General features: G+C 43.0%; 1 protein-coding gene across 1 annotated transcript in view; it reads right to left on the minus strand.

The window, feature by feature from the left end:
* Mtmr7 (myotubularin related protein 7) overlaps nt 1-23,088 on the minus strand; it is an 85,676-nt gene that overhangs the window by 35,442 nt on the left and 27,146 nt on the right. Inside the window, exons 2-6 of the mRNA XM_031339583.1 lie at nt 22,520-22,642; nt 20,737-20,899; nt 13,156-13,313; nt 5,919-6,047; nt 1,834-1,968 (exon numbers count right to left, since the gene is read on the minus strand). Coding sequence (XP_031195443.1) covers nt 1,834-1,968; nt 5,919-6,047; nt 13,156-13,313; nt 20,737-20,899; nt 22,520-22,642 — 708 coding nt within the window. The remainder of the gene's footprint in view (nt 1-1,833; nt 1,969-5,918; nt 6,048-13,155; nt 13,314-20,736; nt 20,900-22,519; nt 22,643-23,088) is intronic.

Below are 23,088 nucleotides of genomic sequence, written 5' to 3' on the forward strand. Positions count from 1 at the left end.
CCTCTAGAGTCTGAAAGTGGTGACAAGGTTCCCCTAGAGATGTTCTAGTAAACAGAAAAAACACTGGATTTGATGTCAAATAAGCTTGTATTTAACTGAATGTGGTCTCGGGCCTAAACTGTGTGGTCTCGGTGAGTTACCTGACCTCTTTAAAGTTAAGTTCTAATCTGCAGGATTCTTACAAGAGTGAAATGAGAAAGCAATGAACATTTTGCAAGTTCCACAGAATCCCAGAATATCTGACAGGAAAGGTTGAAGTACGGTGACACACTCCTTGTCTGACAGATGTCATATGCTGATGGATCAATCTCTGGCAGCAGCCATGACCAAGGAGACTTTTCTCAGTACGTGACTGAGGCTCTCACTGCCTCTGCAGCCCATCACTGTCCCATCAGCGAACAAACAATTCAGAAGGCTTTCATCTGAGTGGGTGGCTTGGGAGGCTCCTGTGTAGACTTAACCCTGCTCAAAGACAAGGATCGGGATCCTGTGGGCTGCCTCCTAGGCCTTCGTCTTTTTTATTATACTAGGAAATAAGTCAGGATGCAGCCGGCAAGGACTGAGGACAACTTGCCTGTCACCATGCAATCCTTCCATGGCAAACATCCGCAGAGTTTCCTGATGAACTCGGAAAACTAACACACTTGGAAGGGTGGGATCAACCAACATGGTCATGAGAAAAAGAAAGAAAGGGAAGGAGAGGAAGGGGGGAGGGAGGGAGGGAAAGAGAGAGAGGAAGGAAAGAAAGGGAGAAAGAGAGAGAGGAAGAAAGGGGGAAAGAGAGGACAAAGCTTGAACAAAGTTTTATAAACCACATACTTGCCCCTGAGAAGAGAGTGCCCAACTTTCTTTCTTTACTGGATCAGAGTCAACTTCTTATCGCAAAGTGAGTACTAAATATGCCCTTCAAACCGAATCCTTAGGATTAAGTCGTTTTAAATACGGACGAGGCCTGGCCCTGCAGCTGCTGAGTTCTAATGAGGACTTACACTACAGGGACCTACGGCTCTTAAGAGGTCAATCTGTTTATCCCTGTTCAAAGCTGGAAAAGTAGGGTAGGAAAAGGATTTCCAGTTTCCACTCAGTAAAGCCCTGTAGCCTTCCCATCCTTAGTTTGTCTGCAAAATATCCTCTAAGAAGCACATAACTATCAGAAAATACAGAACAGCTCTACTGAACACAAAAGATACAGGGAGAAGGGAGGAGGGCAGTCGGGGTTGGAAGAAAGGGTTTCAAGCCTGACTCAGACAGAGGCAGAAACCGAACGACAACAGCAGAAGTTAGACTGTCCCATCTCTCAAGTGCAGACGTTCCAGCAGTCCTTCACCCCTGGATCAAAGATTTGACCTATGTTGTGCACTGAAAGCTTACTAGGAAGTCAGGGCCCACTAGGTATGATGTGGAGACTATGTCTGGGAACATATTCGACTGACTATGCCACTAAGCACCTACTCTTAATGGCTTTAATTTTAAACTGACTTAATCAATTAAGCTATTTTTTTCTTTGTCATTTCTTTATCCCCTGGTATCCTATTTTAAATAGCACTGCTGACATTTAATTCACATGCCAAACTACTTATAAAATTAAACAGTAAACCATTTACTGTGTGACCAGCACAATGTTAAAAACTGAAAATAAAATTGCACTCAGCACATTCAGCCCCTTCAGGAGCTGAGATGCAGCAGAGACCAGCCCGGGGGTGGCCCGTGGTCTGCTCACACCAAGAACAACCCTTTCCATATCAGCAAAGGTCTGCTATCAGCTAAGCTTTGGTCCCTTCCAGCCTAGGGACTCAGGGCTGCAGAAGCATGCATGGACATGCTGACACTTACCTTAGGCCTCGTGTCCACAACATAAATGAAGTCACTTCCAGGATTGGCTTTCCTGATGGCTTGGAGCATCTGCTCATCCTCCAAGCACCGTGCGCTGAAGCCAGAGAGGGGCTGGCTGCTCCTGCAGATGGAGGCCTACAGGGAGAGGCCACAGCAAACGTGGAACTGTCAGAGACACTCTGGGAGCATCACCAGAAAGAGGTGCCTTTGGTTAGCCTGCACTCCACACCAACATTGAAAAATGGGATTGGCACAGAAGAATACACATGGTATGCACTCTCTGATAAGTGGATATTAGCCCAGAAGATCAGAATACACGAAGTACAATCCACAAACTACAAGAAAATCAAGAAGAAGGAAGACCAAAATGTGGACACTTCATTCCTTCTTAAAAGGGGGAACAAAATACCTGTGGAAGGAGTTGTAGAGACTAACTATGGAGCAGAGACTAAAGGAAGGACAATACAGTCTGATATAGCTGTCTCCTGAGAGGCTCTGACAGTACCTGACTAATACAGAAGTAGAGGCTCACAGCCATCCATTGGACTGAGTACAGGGTCCCCAGGAAGGAGCTAGAGAAAGGACCCAAGGAGCTGAAGGGTTTGCTGCCCTTAGGATGAACAACAATATGAACTAACTAGTAGCCTCAGAGCTCCCAGGGACTCAACCACCAACCAAGGAGTACATATGGTGGGACTGATTGCTCCGGCAGCATGTGTATAGCAGAGGATGGCCAAGTCGGTCATCAATGGGAGGAGAGGCCCTTGGCCCTGTGAAGGTTCTATGCCCCAGTGTAGGAGAATGCCAGGGCCAATAAGTGGGAGAGGGCGGGGTGGCAAGCAGGGGGAGGGGGGAAGGAACAAGGGTTTGTTCTTGTTGTTATTTTTTGGTTTTTGGTTTTTTGGGTTTTTTTGAAGGGGAAACTGGGAAAGGAGATATCATATGACATGTAAATAAAGAAAATATTTAATAAAAAATGGGATTGGATTTTATGTTCTTGGCCATATCAATGAGGCATTTTCTTGATTAACAATTAATGTAGGAGAACTCAGACCACTGGATAGGTGTCCCTGGATGGGTGTATAAAAAGCGATGGGCAGCAGGCTACTAAGTAGCTTTCCTCTATGGCTGTGTCTCAGTTCTTGACTCCAGGTTCCTGCCTTAGCTTCCCCCAAAGAAGGACTGTAACCTATAAGCCAAATAAATACTCTCCCTCCCCCAGGCAGATTTTGCTCACTGTATGTTGTCGTTTTATAACAACAATAAGCAAACAGGAAAAAATAAAAAATACACACACACACACACACTTCAATGCTGTCACTGGAGGAGATAGGATGGTTTTGTTCGTTTGTTTGGATTTTTCTCTAAATCTTTTTTTTTTTTTTTTTTTTAATTTTAGGACAGAGGCTCATTATGTACCCTTGGCTGGCCTAGAACTTACTTCATAAATCTGATGAGCCTGGAAGTCACAGAGCTCTGACTGCCTCTGTCTCCTGAGGCATGCTCTACCACACTCAGCTTCTCTCTTACTCTAAAGACCAAGAATTGTGTAATGGGGAGTGTGACAACTAAGAGGAATCCAGAACAGCTCATCAGCAGACAAGGCAATCACTGCTGAGGTTCAAGGGAACTGGGGTCTATGGCCAGGTCACAGCTCAGCAGGGCAGTAATAGGGCAACGCAGAGCAGAGAGGCATCTGAGGAAGGCGGACAGGAACAGAAAGCAAGAAAGCTGTATTGTTCAGGAAAATGTGTCTCAAGAAAATAGAAATCATTTATGAGTCCACCAACCCCACCCCACCTGCCCCTGACCTGGCTGGAAATTTATGCTGTGAAACTGAGACCATGTTGTATACAATTTAAATAAAGTGACTTTTTAAAAAGCTAACATAATAACAGAAAACAAATGATAAAGTGATTCTCAGTAAAAACCATACCCAGAATGTTATTCATAAGTGAAAGTCTCTAACCATGACCTATAAAGTGGTTTGATATGAGAGGGAGTCGGGAGAAGGGGAGGAACAGCTCCACAGGCCCATATACAGAAACTGACTTAAAATTAATATTATGGGGTGCCTTGATACCTGGTAAAACCAAGAAGACCCTGGTTTTTATGTAAGCTTGATGCAAGAATCTTCATCACATAAGTGTTCTGGTCACTTAAGTGTGGGGCCTCAATTCCCCACCAGCCTGTGGTAATAACACATCAGCAAACCTCTTGCAGGAACAGGATGACCTCCCCTGTCATGATATTGCAAGGCCTAACCTGACTCCCAGAGCCCCCTTCTTCACTGCTCCCAGTATAACTTCAACCCTCAACATGGCCCGTTATTCTACAGATGGGTAATATGAGCAATGACAGCATGGGAAACCAACAGGCCACCTCATCCACAGAAATCCCTACTCAGCAGCGGTACCTCCTGAAGGACAAGCCCTGGTCCAGAAGCACTTAGGCATTTGAACATGATACTGCTGTCCAAGTACCATTATAAAACACAAAAACGACTATCATTCCACCTGCAACCAGATTGTACAGAGATGTGAAAATGGGAGCTCAAGTGTCACGCAGTCAGTGTCTCCAGAGAGACAACATGGTGAAGTGATGCTTGGAAACATGTCTACACGATACCTATGCAAGAACAGCTAAAACTTGGTGCAGAGGACCACTGACTCCACAATATATTCAGTTGCAGGACAAGTTCACCCTCAGATCTGAAACTCGTCATGAAGGTCATCAAAGAAAGGCCTGCCTCTGAGGCCGACCTCCTGAAGATCGGATCTGGTCTGAAGTATTATACCTTTGCCCATATGATAGTCACAGCAGCCAAGAAAGGTTCATTTTTCTCTGAAAAGGAAGTAGCATAAAGCCTGCACTCAGTGTTTAATACCCCATCCTACTGCTGAAAGGAGGAATAATCTACCCCTCATCTAAATTCCAATCCTATCTCACTTCAGCAATAAACTACAAAGTGAGAACGTTACCAACATCCCAATTTAAAGTATAACAGCATGAAATATCATAACCTTACTAATTTTATTTTTTAAAAAAGAGGAGTCACCGCATCCTTTGCCTCTAAATACTGTTCCATTCCTATGTGGCCTAAAACATATTTGGAGTTAAATGATACAGGCAAAAGTCGACTTTCTCCAGACCCCATCTCATGGCGAGGATAGAGCAAGAACAGTGGAGGAAAACACATCCTTTCAAAGAGCAGAACTCACCACCAAAAGAGTACTTCCTTTTGAAGAAGGCGGCACAGAAGGCTGTATGCTGCCTGGTGGTAAAGCTGCCCTTGCTCAAAATATTTTTAGAAGTCTCCTGTATTATCTGACAGCTGCTGCTCCACCTTGACTGTAGGTAAACTGCATTCACTCACACACAACCACACACATGTACACACACAGAGCATTACGTGGTTTTGAATATAAAACTATATTAACCATGAAAAATCAAACATTTTTGCCTGGCTTGAGCCAAATAATTTTTATAGTAGATGGCAAAGACCAATGTTATTCTTCCAAGTTTCTTTTCCTATCTCCCTTGGGAATAAAGCTTTAAATTTTGGTAACTTACACGGCTACCTACAAGACTGCATGTTCATGTCTGCTCCACACACACAGTTCTGGTAACTAGGATGTGAGCAGAAATGTTGTCCTTGCTTCTCGGAATTTTTCTTTAAAAATTCCTCCCCATCCACTGCCAGGAGAGGGGAAGTGATGGCTGGTACTACAGCCTCCTTTAGGATCCCAGGATCAAAGCCAGGCACCTTCACAGGAGACGGCTGCATTCATGTAGCTGATCACACTTTGGTACTGTCTGAGCCTACCGTTAGTTTATTGCCAAATACAATGGAAGGTAAGTTTCTACATGGAACTAGAGTGTCTCACACACCATTCACAGGATATTCATGTACTACTAAGAATTAAAATAAATACATGCAGAAAAGAAATGAAAGAGACAAAGACAGACAGACAGACAGACAGACAGACAGACAGACAGAAAGACTGGGGGAGCACTAGAAAAATCCCCATTTAGGCTAAGACATAAACACAAAGTGTGAAACAAAGGCCTGCTTTGAGACATACATGGCTTTCTTTACAGTAGTAGGAAAGGGCAGGAAATCGCCGTCTGCTCCGGAACTTGGAGCTGCCCACGATGATGTGTGCGGTAGCCGATCTGGGGACGTACAGTTCCGTGGGGTAAGAGTCACAAACCTGTCACCAGAAAACAACAAAGGGATGTTGAGGCATCATATTACACTACGTGCAACTTCCCACCAGGAATCCCATTTCAACATACTTAAAGGTTGCAGATCTTAGCTTTCCTAATCAAGTTACAACGGAGGCTGTTTCGAGGAAACCTGAAGCCACTCAGAGAAATGAAGCACTGCTGAGTCTGTGATGTCATTCTGAAGGAAAAAACAAATGACCACCAATGTCCTGTGACCACGCACTGTCCCTTTTCTTTATGTGGAGAGGACAGTAACAACAGAATCTTTCTTTTACCAAGAAGGTACAAACTGTAATTCTGCATCCTAACAGATACATTAGATGCTTGTATCTGACCAGCAGCCTGTGTGGGGACAATCTCCTAAAGTGTAATCACTGTAGTCACATCCTCGGGTTACCTCTGTGTCCCTGGCACACTTGTACATCCCTGCCCGTCATCTTCTCAAGCTTCTCCCACGCTTCCCCAGCCTACCTGGCCCCACTTTCCTGAGAAGTGTCCTCCCAGGTCCTCTCCCAGGAAGATTTCTAGATGGGATTTTGTGGTATGCCTCCCATTACCACATAGTGTAGCAGCTTGTGACTCAAGTGCGTTGATTTTGTAAGTGGTGAGAAAGGATTTTCCCCTTCTGGCAGGAACTGCTGCAGCGGGACCTGGTACTTTGAGAGGATCTTAGAAGTGAGAACCAGCAGTCAGCCGCTTAGCACATGGCGTGGAGTTTGCAGCTCCGCAACCCGAGGAAGCCAAACTACACAGGATACTTTGCTTTTCTAATCTCCAAAACTGATAGTTTGGTAATGGTATATTACAAAATGGATAAGAAGAGAAAAAAAAAAATAGAGCACTTTAGAAACTACCAGAGCCAAAGAAATGCCAGCACTTGGCATTGGCGACTGTGGCTGGCTATCAGGTGTCTGGCTCTCCCATCAGTCAGTCTATCAGATGGCAGTTCCCTGGGCTTCATTAAACAACTATTTATTTCCTGGAAGTCAAGCATCTTTGGAGTCATAGCAACAAAATCCACATGGGTGGGGCCACGGAGGTAACAGTTTATCTTTGGTCATCTCGACACACCCTTACCACACTGAGGGAGTAAAAAACCCTGAGTCTCCGAGCCGCAAACAGCTCTGTCATGATGCCTCCCTCCCTGCCAGCTTCCAACGACTTCCTTAACCAGACTGCTAAAAATCACGGAGGAAGCCATTAAAAGGCCAAAAAAAGGAATGACCACAAGTCCAGAGCATAACCTCAGTCTCATGTGGACCTGGGTATCCCAAAAGAAAATCCTGCTCACTAAGAGCATAAAGCCCAACTCACTCGGATCCAGACAGCTAGGATGAGGCCCCAGATGCCACACTTCCCTGTGATTGCAGCCTGGTGTCTGAATCTGTCTCAATTAAGCAAGCAAGTTACTAGAACATTAACACCCACACCCACACCCACACCCACACCACTCCTGCTGACCCAAGGATCAAAGACACGTAGTCACTGCACCAGACTGTCATGTACTGAAAATAACCATTTTAAAGGAAGTAGGAGGTTTTCAATAAACCAAGAATCACATATACTCTTCCTTATAATAGCAACACAAAGCAACTGAAAAGTTTTATTGCTAAGTGAAATAATCACACAGGGGAAGACTATCCAAAATACTGCACTTAAGTTTCTGAAAACTGAGAGGAAAGTAAAGGATTCTGCAGCTCCCGACAGGACCCCTGAGGGTTTCCCAAAGCCAGAAAAAGTCCAGCGAGGCTCAGGCCACACTATACGCATACCATGGCTGAAATAAGACTAGGAAAGGAAAGAATCTAGTACATATGCACTTCCACACTGACAGCACAACCCAGAGGCTGTCCTGATATCTCTGCACGCAGCTCCCTTCACTTCCTACTGTGAAGGGCAGTTGCTACCTTCTACAACACCAGAGTTATCCAGAGTCTCCAGAGGAGACTGTGACCTTCATGGCTTAGCCAATGCAAAGGCCAAAGCTCATCTACCTGTGCCTAGTCAACAACTTCCAAGCTGTGTCCAAGCTGGCTGGAACAACCTCCTGTCTTGACTATAATTCTTTTAAGGGAATCCCGCTTCTGCATAGCCAAATCTAAAGTATACGGCATTCTGAACATCTTCCACTAGAATTTCTAAGAAGCTGAAGCACCTGTTAAGACCTAATGCCATTGATAATAATGATGATGATCATACCCTCAGGCCTACAGTGTCATTTAACTTGACTTCTAATAAACAGCTTTATATGGATAGAACTGAAAGAAAGAAATTTATCCTCCTTTTGAAGTAGACAATGACCCTGAGTGAAAACTAAGTCCTACCCTGAACGCTACAAGTACTTCTCCAGAAGACACAAATGGAATGATGCTTCAATTCCTATAGTAGAAGGCCCAATAGTAGCAGGCTCCCTGTCCAAAGCAGCGTACAGACCCTAGGCAAAGCCTATCCAATCTCAATGGCAGGTTATTGAGAAATACAAAAATTTATCTGAAAACTAATATGAATTCTCAAGAGACTCCAGATACTCAAAACATTTTTTTTCTAAAGAACAGTTGTAAATTCATGCTGCATAATTTCAAGGCAGGTTACAGAGCCACATGTAACCAAAGGGTGTGACCCTGGCATTAAGACAAAAAGATCAGTGTTGAAGGGAGCACAGATAAGCATCATATGGGCATCTGAGCAATCCCAATGATTACCAAAACTGTTCCTGGAGAAGGAAGGCCTCTTATCTAATCATTGGGAAAACAGAAAATTCACACCCAGAGGAAAAAGGTGAACCCTAAGACCTCATACAGAAATTAACTCAGTACAGATTAAAGGTAAGATGCAAAACTCCCATAGAAATATAAGAGGAAAAGCTTCCTATTAAACCTGGCTTTGATGTCTATGCATAATGCCAAAGTTATAAGCACTGGGAAAAAAAGAAGAGACTACATTGAACAATAACTTTTATATACCCAAGGAACAACTAAAAGAATGTAAAGGCAACTAAAAATAAAAAGGAAGAATATATTTCCAAATCATATGTTCCCTGAGTTTACTATCCAAAATACACTAGAACATCAGGTCAGCAAAAGCAAACTGTTTCAGTGAAAACAAGCAAAGGACTTGAGAAGCTCCAAAGACACCCAGAGTAAGGCAGCACAAACGTGAGAAGGAGCTGGGCATCACTGACCTGCCGGGGACATGAAATCAACTACACTGAGAAACTGCCTCACAACTGTCAGGCTGGGCACCATTAAGGCAGGGCCAAAAACAAGTGTTGGCACAGATGCAGAGAAAGCAGAGCCTGTCCTTTGCATGCTGGCGAGACTTTGAAGCAGCACCAGCACAGTGAAAAACAGTACAGAAGTCCGACACAACTTTTAAAAGTCAATTACTCCATGCTCCAGAAACCTCACTCTGGGTAAATCACCACGAGAGGAAGCAGACTTGTAGAGAGGTGTTCACACATCCTCACCAGAGGCAGCACTGTCCCTGAGAGCTGAGAAAAATACAGGCCTCCAAATCCGTCAGCCTGCAAAGGGACACAATGTTTTCTATTTACATAGGGATATTAGCCAACCTGAAAAATCGAACTAAATTCTTCAGTAAAAGCCACATAAAGAGATAACGTTGCATGATTCCATTTATATGCAGTATCTAAGAGTCTAATCCATAGAAACAGGAAGTAGAATGCTAAAAACTGAAGAGAGGGAATTACTGTTTGAGGGGCACAAAGTGCCAGCTTTGCCAGGTGAGTTCTGGACTTCATTGCACAGCAACGCGGCATACTGAACTCTACTGACCTGCATCCTAGAGAATGAGGAAGGTGCCAAATCTCGCTGCTGTCATTTTATAACTAGCTCGTGGACGTGGAATCAAACTCTGGTAGTGAAGAATGTGACACACAACAGAACTTACGGTACCACGTTTTACAGTTCCTCAGGGACAGCCTGAAATTTCTGTCTGGTTTTCAAAATCCAAAGGGACAATTTAAAGAGAATGGGAAAGTTCACAAGAGTGAAATGCTGTGCTGTTGCTTTTTACTTCTGATTTAGCTTTGTTAGTGAATGCAATTTTGGCTATGGTTTATGAATTTAAAATATTTTTGTTGGCATCATTAAATAAATTAGCCTTCCTTAAAGGCTCACATGTCGTGTTGCCATCCTGCCCTTAGGGATCTTTCCCATAATTCTGACACTCATTCAGTAAACAGTTGCCAGTCCTTACTTTCGTACTGTTAGACCTAGGGCAGAAATGAGTAACAGAGATGGTCACATTCTCAGAACTGCTCTCTGCTCACCTGGGTCTAACCTTCCAGTCAGTGTATTTACCTACACAGTTGGTATCCATCCAAGACGCTATCCAAAGGGGCTGAGTCAGACCTGGGGAAACTTGTTGTTGGGAACTGAGAAACATCAACACAGAAACAACTTTTAAATACTTGGATTCTAGAACTTACTTCAAGGAAATGCCAACTAATTAATAAAATATCATATAACAGGTTAAGGTTTAGCTGTAGGGAACTAAAGTTCTAATTAAGTTAAATTTTAAAATATGATTAAATTAAAAACAAGCCTAATTAAATATGAGGTTTAGATCATATTTTAACTTATATTACAAGAAAGACTGAGCAACTTTTTCCCAATGTCCAGGGACTGAACTTGGGCCTCTGTGTGCTAGCATGTGCTCTGCCACAGAGGGACATCCCGAGCCTGAGGAAAACTTTAACCTTATAACAGGCACCAACCGCTTTATCCAGATAGAGATAATACAGGGCTGTCTATAAAGTGAAGTCCGAGCTTACAGACTTAGGCTGCTCTTAGCAAGTGTCACAGGTGCTTCACTGACGACAGAGGTGACCATGACTAACCAGCTGCAGACCACTCACACTCAGCTGGCCTCCTCTGTAAGTTCTTCTCACTCCACCCACTTGAAAGGACAGTACAAAGAGTACAACAACTCAGAAAGCAAAAAGAGAAAACACATATTTTTCTCAGTCTTAACCTCAGATTCACAGGAAGTGAGTGGATTGAGATGAAATGTCCTCAGTGGATGACGAGTCAGAACTTACTGTATAAGACAGTTTTTGTTCTATGTCTAAACTGGCAGTAAATTAAGATATTCCTCTGATATTTCTCAAGTCAGAAAATCCCCGAGGTTTTCACCTCTTCTGTCACAGCGGTCTGGAAAGGGCCAGGCTTGCTGTGATGGGTGTTTCTGTGGAAAAAAAAATGACAAGTGACACACAGCTTTCAGTCTGGGTAATGCAGGACTCCAGTTACTGTGCATGACTCATTTGTGATGGTAATTCTAAGGGGGAAAGTCATCAAAAAAGTAAAAAGCTGCACCAAGAAAATATTATTCACTGGTTGTATTTCACTTTCTTTTCTTCCTTGTTCAAGGAGAGTCGTATAACTGAAGAACAAAGACATCCGACTTCCTTTACAAAAGTTGGATTTCCCTTCACTCTCTCCTCTTACAGCTAAAACACCTGGTGCAAAAGTTGACTTTAGCAAGAGGACAATCCGGGCTAATTATACTAACCCAGCACCTCACGAAGATTGCCTAAGGTATCGTTATTGAGTTTACGCATAATTACAAAGAAGGTTTATTATCCTAAGGAGCCAACTGTATCTCAGGTAACCTGCATCTCTGAGATACTCTGGACTATAGTGAAAACCCTCCCGATTTTAGGATAAGGCTTAGTGTCAAACTATAACAATCATAAATAATAAAAATGTTAACTGTAGATCTTACACAGTCTCAAATTTAGACAAAGATTAGCAATATATAAAAGCAGAAATCATGATTAAAATAAATGATTAGAGCTGGGGGACAGCTCAGATGGTAGAGTGTTTCCCTAGCATGTGAGAAGTTCGGGGTTCAATGTCCAAGCGCCCCACACGTCAGCCATGGAAGCAGACCTTATGCCCCGGCACTCTACAGCAGGAGGCAGGAGCACCAGGAGCTGACGGCCATCCTTATATTGTGAGTTTGAGTCCAGCCAGAACTACCTGAGACTATCTCAAAACAAAAAAAAATCATAAATCAGAAGTTCTGAAGGTCAGAAAACATGCTGTAATGTATTCGTAATAGCTACATGAACAAGAACAGTTACTAAAGCAAAACAGTATCTATAAATGTACACCAAGACAGTCTTGTAAAACAAAGGAACAAGAATGTGAAGAGGAGAATCAGAGTCACTATGAATGGCCACTAAACACGGGCACTATTTAAATAAGAAAAGAGGCTGTCAAAGTAACTGTAATGTAACTGTGAATGAAGGAAGGAAAATAAGACAGAAGAGTGGGCTTGGAGTATTATCTCAGTGGTACACCATTTGCATGACATGCACAGGACCCTGGGCTTGAGCCTCAGCATACATACCCACAAATGCACTACAGGGTTAAACCAAAAAACTTATCCTCTCTCCCCGACACTCTCCAGTCTCTATCCCCTTTTCTTGCTAACTCCCTGGAGCACTAGGAATTAATTCTGACTTGTGAGCTCGTCACTGGAGAGAACAAGAGGTTCACTTGGCACTCCTTCCTGGGAGTATAGGCACATTTTTTTTTCACATCTCTCTAGGGAGCCTCTTGGTGACCTTATGTACCAATTGAGAATACAGTGAGCACATCAAGAGGCTGGTGCCAAACTGCCATCAGGGTCCCTCTGATTTCCACACTAATCGTCCTCTGTGCTATAAAAAGATGTGATGGGAGAATGAGGATCCAGCCAGCTCTCCCATCAGCTGCTGGCCATAGAGTCTCCACTGGGCCGTCCTGAGTTCACAAACACTCACCCCTTAAGAGGATGGTCTTGAGGGACTCATTCTAGGTGCAGTTGGAAGAGAAGGGCGGACTGGGCCGGGGATATAGCTACAGTGGCAGATTACTTATATAGCATGCATAAGAGCTTGGGTTTGATCCCCAGTGCTGGAGGGGCCAGAGACCAGCATAGTGAAAGATGTGTGGACCCTCAGACTCCATCTACAAAGAGATGCAAAATCTAGAGGAGATAAAGGCAATCCCACGCTAACTGACATGGTAACCTCATGAGAAGTAAGTGTTTGTACTCCACTAAAATGGCGCCGCCACTCACTCTGTAGTCTCTATTCACATCGCTGAGCTGCCAATAACTATCAGGGAGGCCCATTCGCTTGTATTCTTCACTAAGGTCAACCAGCAGCCAGCCCTGCTCCCGTTCTTCCTTATCCAGCTTGGGATTGAAGGAAAAGCAGTATAGCTCCTCGTACTTCACTGCAAGAGAAAGAGAGTACAGCCAAATCAAGCGAGGTCAAAGCCAGAACCAATCTGCCCCCAAACCACTCTGTCCCAGCTGGAGTTCACCATTCCAGCCTCCCACCCCTGGCATGGGGACAAGGGCACCCAGCAATGACAAGAAGACCTGGAGGCATCTGGATGCAACTCGGCAGGAGCCTCCTTCCCTATGTAAAGCAGTTTTTGTGTTAACTACTTTAAAAGTGAATATATTTTCTAAAACACATAAAATATGGAGAATAAAAATAAGAATGTAGGGATTCATCAGCTATCTATTGTGCCTGGATTTGGAACAGATTCTAAGAGACAGGGGTGCTCACAGTATTAAGAAAGCAGAAACAAAAGAGTTACAAAGGGTATGAATTTTGTTACATTTCCATTAAAAATGTGTATTTTTAACAACTACATATAATTGTTTTGCTCTTAAGATATTTATAGGATTAATTAATAAAATCAGTTCCTAATGCACTCCTGTACTTGGGAGTCCAAACTGAGGGATGAACCATGAAAGCCTTCCTTCAGCTTTGCCTGGACATTTTTATCCTTCAGGCTTGGGAGATCAAGCCCACAAGCCTCATGGTTCCCCTTTCCCTAATGAAATCTAGCCCTTGGCTCTCTTTGCTCTGGCCCTGCCTTATAAGGGAAGTATACAATTCAGCACTGCCCAACAGAAATACAATGTAACCCACACTGTCATTACAAAACTTCCTGTTCCCACATTAAGAATTAAAAAGAAGCTGAATTTAATTTAGTAGTATTTTAATCCACTATAGCTAATAGTTACTTTAATATGTAATACTACAAAATATACTACAGAATACACATTGTGTTCTGCTTCTTGGACTCCTCATGCAGTTTGTATTACTACAAGTCATGGCCAGTGGCTACCATGTTGGAAGTATAAGCCTTAATTCTTGATGATGGGGAGGAGGAGGAGGAAGAGGAGGAGGCCTTGTCTTGTTCTAGATTTTGTTCCAACAAACCGATTGATCCAGCTGGTGCACATCAATCCTAATCCTCGCTTCAGAGATGAGAAAAGTAAGGCAAGGGAGGCTGAGGGGCAGCGCTCACTCAGGTCACAGAGCTGGCAGCCACATGCTCAGCATCGCCGTGCTCCATGCGCCCCACGGCAGCTCTCAGCTTGATTTCCTTTCCTCCACCTAAACTTCTTGTCTCCCTCCAATATGTGCTTATATCCTCAGTTTCCCCAGGTCCTTCCATTTAGTGCTCAGCTTGCTGACAGCCCTCTGTGCAAACAATTTAAGGCTCCTGCAAGTGACTGCGGGTCCTATACAGGATCTGGCCACCAGCAAGGAGCCAAGGAAAACTCAGCTGAAAGCTTGTTTTGACTGCTGTTAAGATGACTCACCCACATGAAGGAAGAAAGGCACAGTCATGTTTTAAAGAAAGATAGGGGAATTTTCAAGGACTCAGTCCTTCTCCCCAGACCCATAAGAGGCCAAGCTAGACAGATTATGCCACACTTGAGTGTTCTTGCTATCACCTTCTAAAACAGAACAGGCTGCAGAGATAAGAAAGGTGCACAGACACACTCACACAGACCAGATCTGTCACATGAGCTAATGGGGACCAGCAGAGAAGACTGAGGCCCTGTTCTGGGAACAGCCTGTTCAACGCTGACCCATCTTTTCCATTACTGAGCACCATTTTCATGACAGACTTCTGTTGCCGTAAGGCTAACTGCAGATGCCAAAGGATCTCTTGAGACATCTTCAGCTCCCTGGTGGTAATAATGGAAGTTAAGCTTCCTTCATTAAATGTTTACAAATGGGTTTAATGGTAGGAAGAGAAAATCCCGCCAGGACTGACAGCTTTCTGTATGTGGGCTGACACTGAACAATGAACAGCAAGATCATCCTGGAGCTAGAAGATATTAGACTAGGTTGACTCTGAAATTCTAAATTTTTTTTTCCCTTTGGGCATTTTTATAGCAAGGGATGATAAACAAATCCTCAGGCCCAATTTAAAATTCCATATGAGGGCAAGAAAGCCTCCATATCGTGGACCTGTATCTTGCTAATGTACTGTGGCTAAGTCTCTTTCTCAAATCTGTCAGGTGAATCAAACGGTAGCTCTTTATTCAGTTTTTAGAGGCGTGTCCACGATGTTCTTATTGGTGACACTCATTTATAGACCCACAGTATGCAAGAGTTCTCTTTCCTATATCTCCTTTCTGATCTCAAAGAGGTTCCTTTATTTTTCACATTAGCCACTCTAATAGATGTGAGGTGGTATCTCAATGTGCTTTTAGTTTTTCATCTCCCTAGTGATTAGTGAGGCTGATTCCTCTCAGATCTTCCATTTAGAAGTATCTAGTTACGTCCTGTAGCTGGTCTTTGCTACTTTGTGGGTTCTTCTTTTTCCCACTCTTTATCCTCCCCTTCCCTGCTTCACCCCCTATCATTAGATAGGAGAGAAAGAAAAATAGAGGGGGAAGGGGAGGGAGGGAAGGGGAAGAGAGAAAGAGAGAGAGAGATCTGAATTTAACTTCTTCTTTGAACTCAACTACTAACAAACGTCACACAATCACAGAAACTATCCACAGCTGATAAAAACATGTCCCTGCTAGAGCACGAGGCAAACACAGTCAACTGCTGGGAAGCAGCCCACACCCCACATCTGGAATTAAAACGCAAACATAGTCATATTATTTCCGTGGTTTTTTTTTTTTTAAAGAAACCAAAATTCCAGAATTCTCACTATAGGTACCTTGTAATTCTAACCTGGATTATGAGTTTTTTTCACACAGAGTTTAAGTTCCTTATATGGTTTGTATATCAATCCCTTATCAGATGTGTGTCTCACAAATACGGTCTTTTGAAACACAAGCTGTGTCTCGGTCCATGAACTATTTATCCTTTTGTTGTATTGAAGCTTTTCATATAGAAACCGTTAACTTTGAACACAGAGGAAAATATTTGCCTGTTCAGCAAGGCCAACTCCCTCAGCTGATTCACTGCAGACATAATAAGTGTCCCTCAGACTTTCCATATCTACAGTCTGTGCCACCACACCCAACAAAAGAGTGGGGTGATAAGGATCACCCTAGAGTATCCTGACCAGGAGGGCACTCTGGCCCTCCTCCTATAAAAAGCAGAAGCAAAACAAAACAACAACAATGAAAAAAACAAAGTCAAGCTTCTGATCTATGGGAATAATCTAAGATGCACCTTTAATTTTAAAACTTGCCTTTTAAATTACAGAAAGTTACAAACTGTATTAATATCTTCTGGCATACTACCTACTGAGACCATGTAATTACCTTAGCAAAGGCAGACTTGAGCATTTTTTTATCCAGAAAAAGCAAAGGGACAATTCATAAAATATCACATGAAATTAACTAAGCTTGAGTATTTCTGGAAAGCCTGTCTGGTATCTCAGTCAGATGCATAATGAAAACTGGATGCGGAGATAGGGGCTCTCCATGGTTTAGCCCCATTGCTCGCTGTGTCTTCTGACCCTGGGAGGCAGGAGACCTCCACACCAGCTCAACTTCCTTCTCTCCCCACTGCCTTCTTCCTCAGAAAACTGAACTTCCCTGGAGCAAACCCAAGTTCACCAAGTACAGACGCAAAATGTGGAACGTGTCGCTGATCCTTTGCTCTTCTCTCACAGACGAGATGTCACCTGGTTAACTCTGGAAATGTGGTCAGAAGGGAAACACTGGGAGGGAGGAAAGGGATTTGTTTTGCAGCGATCAGCAGAGTATGAGAAGAGGGTATTCAGAAAAAAGGCAAAAGGATTTTATCTCACTGCAGAGTAACTTTGAAAAATAGAGGGTAGCTTAATATTAAAAGTACTTTTAAAAAAAAAATCAAAGAAAAAGTAAAAAGGATGAGAAGGCCACCAACAATCACCGCAATACTGAACTGTGGAGTTTCTTAGACCAGAAGCTAAGTCCTGAAAGCCAATTGCCTTAGATTTAAAAGTCCACTGAATTTAGCCAACTCAAAATGAATGCAAGGGAACATATCAGAGAACAGTAAGAAGATAACACAGCCTGCTACTGAATTGCTCAACCTTGCATAAAATAATAAGCATGTCTCACCTTCACTGTGAATTTTAAGCAAGTCCAAGTTTAAATTAACATCAGGAATGTGGAAGCTAATGCCTTGGAAGAGGACTCCCAGACTCAGATGAACATCACCAATTAAGAGAAAAAGGAATGACCAGAGTAGGAAATGGCGACTCAGTAAAGCTGCCACCTTGCAAACACGAGGACCTAATTTAGTCCCCGGAACTGACATTAAAAATATCCAGGCATGATGGCTCAACCTGAATCTCATCACTGAGGAAGCAAAGACAGGCAGATAGATCCTGAGACTGACTGGCAGGTCGCTTTGCTGTGACCCTGTTAGAGACTCTCTCTCTCTCTCTCTCAAAACACAAAGTCTGCAGAGATACTCCAGTGGTTAGACAGATCTGATTCCCAGCACCACAGGCAGCTCTTAATTCCAGTGCCAAGTGATCTGGTGCCCTCCTCTGGCTCCTTCAGAAGCTGCAAACATGTTGTGCAAACAAACACTGTCAAATACACATAAACAATAAAATACAAACTAAAAGAAAAAAAACTGAAAAAAAAAATGATTCGGCAGCTCTCAATTAACTTGAAGCTGTCCTCCAGCCCCCCCACACACACAAGTGCACACGTGCAACCACACACATATGAATATGTGCACCTACATGCTCAAAAATAAACTGCCACTGGAAATCTACCCAAGCATCAATGACTTAGACAACATAAAAGATTCACATTAAGCAGATGAGACAAACCCAACCACGGGAGTTTTGAAAGCCATAGTAAACACACAGAGCTGTGGGTGTACCTAGTGGTACAGTTAAGCCCTTTGCATGGGTAAGGTCCAAGGTTCAATTCCCACCACCAAAGGGGGGAAAATATGAAGAAGAATTGGGAAATAAGATAACTTTAAAAGGCTGTAATTTTAAAAAGAAAGGAGAGGAAAATAAACATAAGAAATTATTTAAGACTGAAGGACATGCAAACACTACAGTAGTAAGATAATTGATATAAAAATAAACAGCAGAAGGCAAATTAGAAGGATGAACATAGGGACTGAGCACGTGGGAAAGCTGAGCCTGCTGAGAAACAGGCGTCCTTCACTCAGAGAATTCCAGACCCTCACAAGTACGTCACCCAGGTTAATGGAACTTCTCATCCTTGGGGCCAACCACTCTTTTTACTGAATTATCTGATACTGGCATCCTTCCTAATCCATGACCAAATGTTTATCCATTTTTGTTTACATGAGATACAAACAAACCAGTGAAATTTGTCCCGATTTTTTAGTAGTCCCAGAAATCTAAGGACCTATAGAGCATAGAAAATAGCTCCTTTATAGGTCTTGAACTCCCAAACATTTTTTGCAGTACCCTGCAATGAGCCATATCCACAAGAGATGAAATATGTAACCAGAAGAGACTCTGAGTGACAGGCGGCCCTGCACTGTACACTTCCCTCACCAGCTGACTCTCACCCTTCCCCCTTCTCTCTCCCTTTCCTCCTTACTCTGACCTGCCTACTGGGGAAGGATGAGTCATTTTGTCAACTCTGCCTAGATGATCTGTGGCAAATCATGTGTGCTTCATGTCTGAGTCCCTCTACCTCTGCTCATCTTCCTGATTTCAGTGCTTCCGGTCATATGCCGCAGCCTCAGCGCTGCACTCAGTAGCTTTAGAACTGCCTAGCCTTTGTATCGTCTTCCCACATTTATTAGAACACCCATGTGTTGCGTAACCTACCATTTTTAATCCCAGTGTTTCAGAATGCTACAGACATTTTAAATCCACTCAGGTGATAGTTTTAATTAAATTAATTACTATGTTTTCTTTTAGGGAAAAGGCAGCCAATCAGGTCGCTGGCATCATCTAAAATCTAATGACCAAAATGTCACCTTTTAAGAAAAAGCATGCCTTTTTAAACACAGATGGTCCCTCACAGTAAGTTCAAGCCCTTTCGGCTCCCACCACAGCCTCCCCACCCTTAGAGGCTACTAAGGCCTTCCCAGTTCTCCAGCTATTCCTAAATCCCATTAATCCAGTCAGAGCTCATTTATTACCCTGCACATCCATTAATCAGTGGCGCAGAAATTGCTGGCACATAACTCGCCCTGCAAACTCTGCTGCATGCAGCCCGGCGTACATCTTCCCAGAACTGCTGTTCCAATTATAGAGCGCCCTCCACAAGAGTTCAACTGCTTTTCTGGCTTACTCTGCAGTTATTCTTTAACACGATAGGAGGTGGGGAAAGGTCTCAGCTTGAAAGAAGAACAAAGCAAAGTCAAAACCACCAGATTGGGACAATTCCCAGGCCTCATTTCCGTGAAGGAACACTGCTCTAAGCTCCCTACAGTCCTGTCCTAGGGAAATCAGAACCCAGCCCAGTGCTTTGCAAAGGTCACAAACTTTTCATCATGTTGTAAAGAAAATATAAGCACATATCCTAGTTTTCCTACTGAAGCCTTCCATGTGACTGTGAAGTACAACTGAGTTGGTATCTTTTAGCTGTAACTCCCATGAAGCCTGGAGGTATACTTCCTTTGAGCAAGCTCACACAGGCCTTGCAGAGAGTCAAGGAACACTTCTCTAGAGGTATATAGTGATCTCTCCATCTAAAGATCCAAATACTACACAGGCTAGAACAAGACAGTTACACAGACTGCCCATTTTCCATGTCCAAACATGGGGGGGTTCTATTTGAGAGAACCACCAGGAACTTCACCAACAGTCATGGATGCTAACAAAAGCCTAGACAGTTGTTACTAATGATCAAATCAAACATAGATCCCTCAAAACCCTATCTGAACAAAATAGCCAGCACAGTGGCTCTCACCCCTGTAATTCCAGACCAGAGGAACCTGTGACATTGGGCCACTCAAAGCTGCATAGTAAGACCCTGTCTCAAACAAACAAACAAACAAACAAACAAACAACCCAAGAAAGCAGGGCACTCTGGGTGGGGAAGAACACACTACAAGTTTTGGATACAAATGTTTTCCACACTAAACAACCTGTACGTTCTGTCTTAGGCCTCATACCAAGTGACTCAATTAACAAAGTTGTATAATTTTTTAAAAGTGGTTTCAGACTGAAAGAAAAACACATTATAGCCACTATGTAGGAAATAAGAATACAAAGGTTATCAAAAGAGGCCCGTGTGGTAAATAATTCAGGAGAGTGCTCAAACAAAACAAAACAAAACAAAACAAAACAAAGCCAAGGTTAATGTGTCAGGTGATTATTTGGGCAAGAACGGCAAGCAAGCCCTCAAACACTGCTACTCCTGAGCACAATACGAATCCTTCCACATGACTCACGTCTCTCCCCAGAAGTCACACCTCTGACGCCGAGTCTCTTTGCCTACCTGGCCGTGCAAGGCGTATCAGAGAGATGTACACGTCATGGCAGTCTCTCTCCTGTGGTATGACAAGTTGTACGATCTGAAAGTTCTTGCAGCGAATGAGCAGAGGGCAGCCCGTAGCTGTCGTTGCCTGCTTCTCAATAGTGGAGATCTGACTGTGCAGAATCTAGGACCAAAAGTTAACATAAATAAAAAACAAAACTGGCAAAGGCCAGAGAGGCCTCTGAGCCACATGGACAAGAAACACTCCTTAAAATATGCCTCGCTCAACACCCACACTGCTTACAAGAACTGGAGGGTTCTACCTGAGAATCGGCTATAAAAATCTGGAACTTGTAGTTTTCTGTACCAAGCTTTGATATCCACGATTATTATTTTGAAAGGAAGCATTCTGCGTTTAAATTTACACAGCTCCAGGTAGGGAACATTTGAGCAGTCAAATGCTGGATGCATTTAATAGCTAAAATTAAGTAAGGTCATGGGAAGTTAGTAAAATAAACTTTTGTAATCAGTAAACGTTAGAGATAGCTCCACAGGGAAGTGCCACCATGTTCCTTAATTCCACATGGGATGTTCAAGTTCAGTGGCCACTTGTTCTCTAAGCTGCTGGTGGTCAGGAAGTCTGCAAAAGAGAATGTTTCACTTTCTCATTGTTTGTTGTTTTTAACGGGCAGATCACAGTACAGTGTGAGATGTGATGTGGAATGAATAAATCACGCTAACTAGTATATACTGTAATCCATAAACTTCCTGAGTTACTATTTTATAGTGATATATTTGAAATTTACTAAAGATATTTTGAAATATATATTATGATTCACTATAAACCCTTATATACAATATGCTTGCTCTCAAAGCCTAGTCCTCTGGTTACTCTGATCAATAACTCCCCATTCCCCTCCTCCTGACCTCATCTACAGCCTCTGGAATAAACCACCATTCCATTAAGAAAATAGGCTGGTAAGAAACTAAACCATTTTGGACTGTGTCTCTCTGACTTGAGGAGATTTATGTTCTGTCCTTAAGGGCAGCCCTCCATGAAGCTCCTGTCTACTGTGAGGTCCTGGCTACCTTCTGGAGCTGTGTGCATCCCTGTCCATGGGGTAAGAAAATGGAACCTACAAGTCAAGATTTTGGCTGTGGGTTATAAGGCCATGTTTGTGCTGTTATATAATGTCAGGAATGTCTACTGGTTTGATGATTAGGCACAAAAGTTCCTGGAGATGGGACTATCTCTAGCTTTCCTTTTTGAAATTACCAGAAAAGTAACATCAAAATTAGAAAATAATAGAACCAATACTTTTGAAGTCCCTGCAAGGACTAAGGCACCACCCTCATTGGAGGAGCTCTTGGTAACCGAGAGCTGTAGAGAAACGGAGAGCCACCCTCCTTTGAGGACATGGCCTCAACAATATAACCATGTGCATATGGCCAGGCCTAACCGGACTCAAGGCACTGTTAACAACAATAAAAAGGGGAGACGAAGTTGAAAGGAGCAGTTATAATAAACCAGGTACTGTAGCATGCTAACCTGACAGGGCTGAGTATCTTTTCCCGCGCCATGCATAAGGCTCTAGCAGCTTCAGCCACTGCTAGGCCTACCTTTGATGATGCCTAGATATCAGTGTTTGAAATATCTACATGCATCAGGTATGGCTGTGATTTCAGAAGGAAATTACTTTTCTAATACACCTCAGAAATCACTTCCAAAATGCCCCCAAAAGTCCATGGTCCCCATCCTGAAACCAATGAAAGACAGGTAAGGCTAAAGATGTGGACGTCATACCCAGGTTTCTTTCCTTGTGTCAGGTGCATTTTCCACGAATATGACATGAGTGGCCGTCAGATACAAAGTTCCCAGCGCTGCCTTTTTACAAGACACTCGGTCGACCAAACGCACGTTTTCAACCTAGAGACATTGGATGAAAATCAAAAGAGCCAATCACAAAATATCCAGGAACCTTACATTTACTCTAAAACATGGGAGGATATCTCCAATAATTAAACCCCCAAATATGCCCCTTAACTCAGTAGCAGACCATGATAATGTGTATCAAGTAATAAAATACCAGTTACGAAAATGTGATTTTAAATGTGCCACAAAACATTCATGTAAATGTTTTGGGAAGGGCAATACGCACCCCTAAGTGCTGAGCCATCTCTTTAGCTCCATGAGACACAGCTCCCTTTATCCCCTGAATGAAGTCTAATATTGCAGTCTAATAATGAAGTCTAATATCTCCTTGACTTTTAAACAGGTCAGTGTTTTTATTTCATTGTAGCTAGACAACATTTCTCATTTAAGCCAGCACATGCATGCATTAAAGCTCTGCATTTACATACTGATGGTGTGTG

The sequence above is a fragment of the Mastomys coucha genome, unplaced genomic scaffold (genome assembly GCF_008632895.1).
Source record: "Mastomys coucha isolate ucsf_1 unplaced genomic scaffold, UCSF_Mcou_1 pScaffold22, whole genome shotgun sequence".
NCBI lineage: Eukaryota > Metazoa > Chordata > Mammalia > Rodentia > Muridae > Mastomys > Mastomys coucha.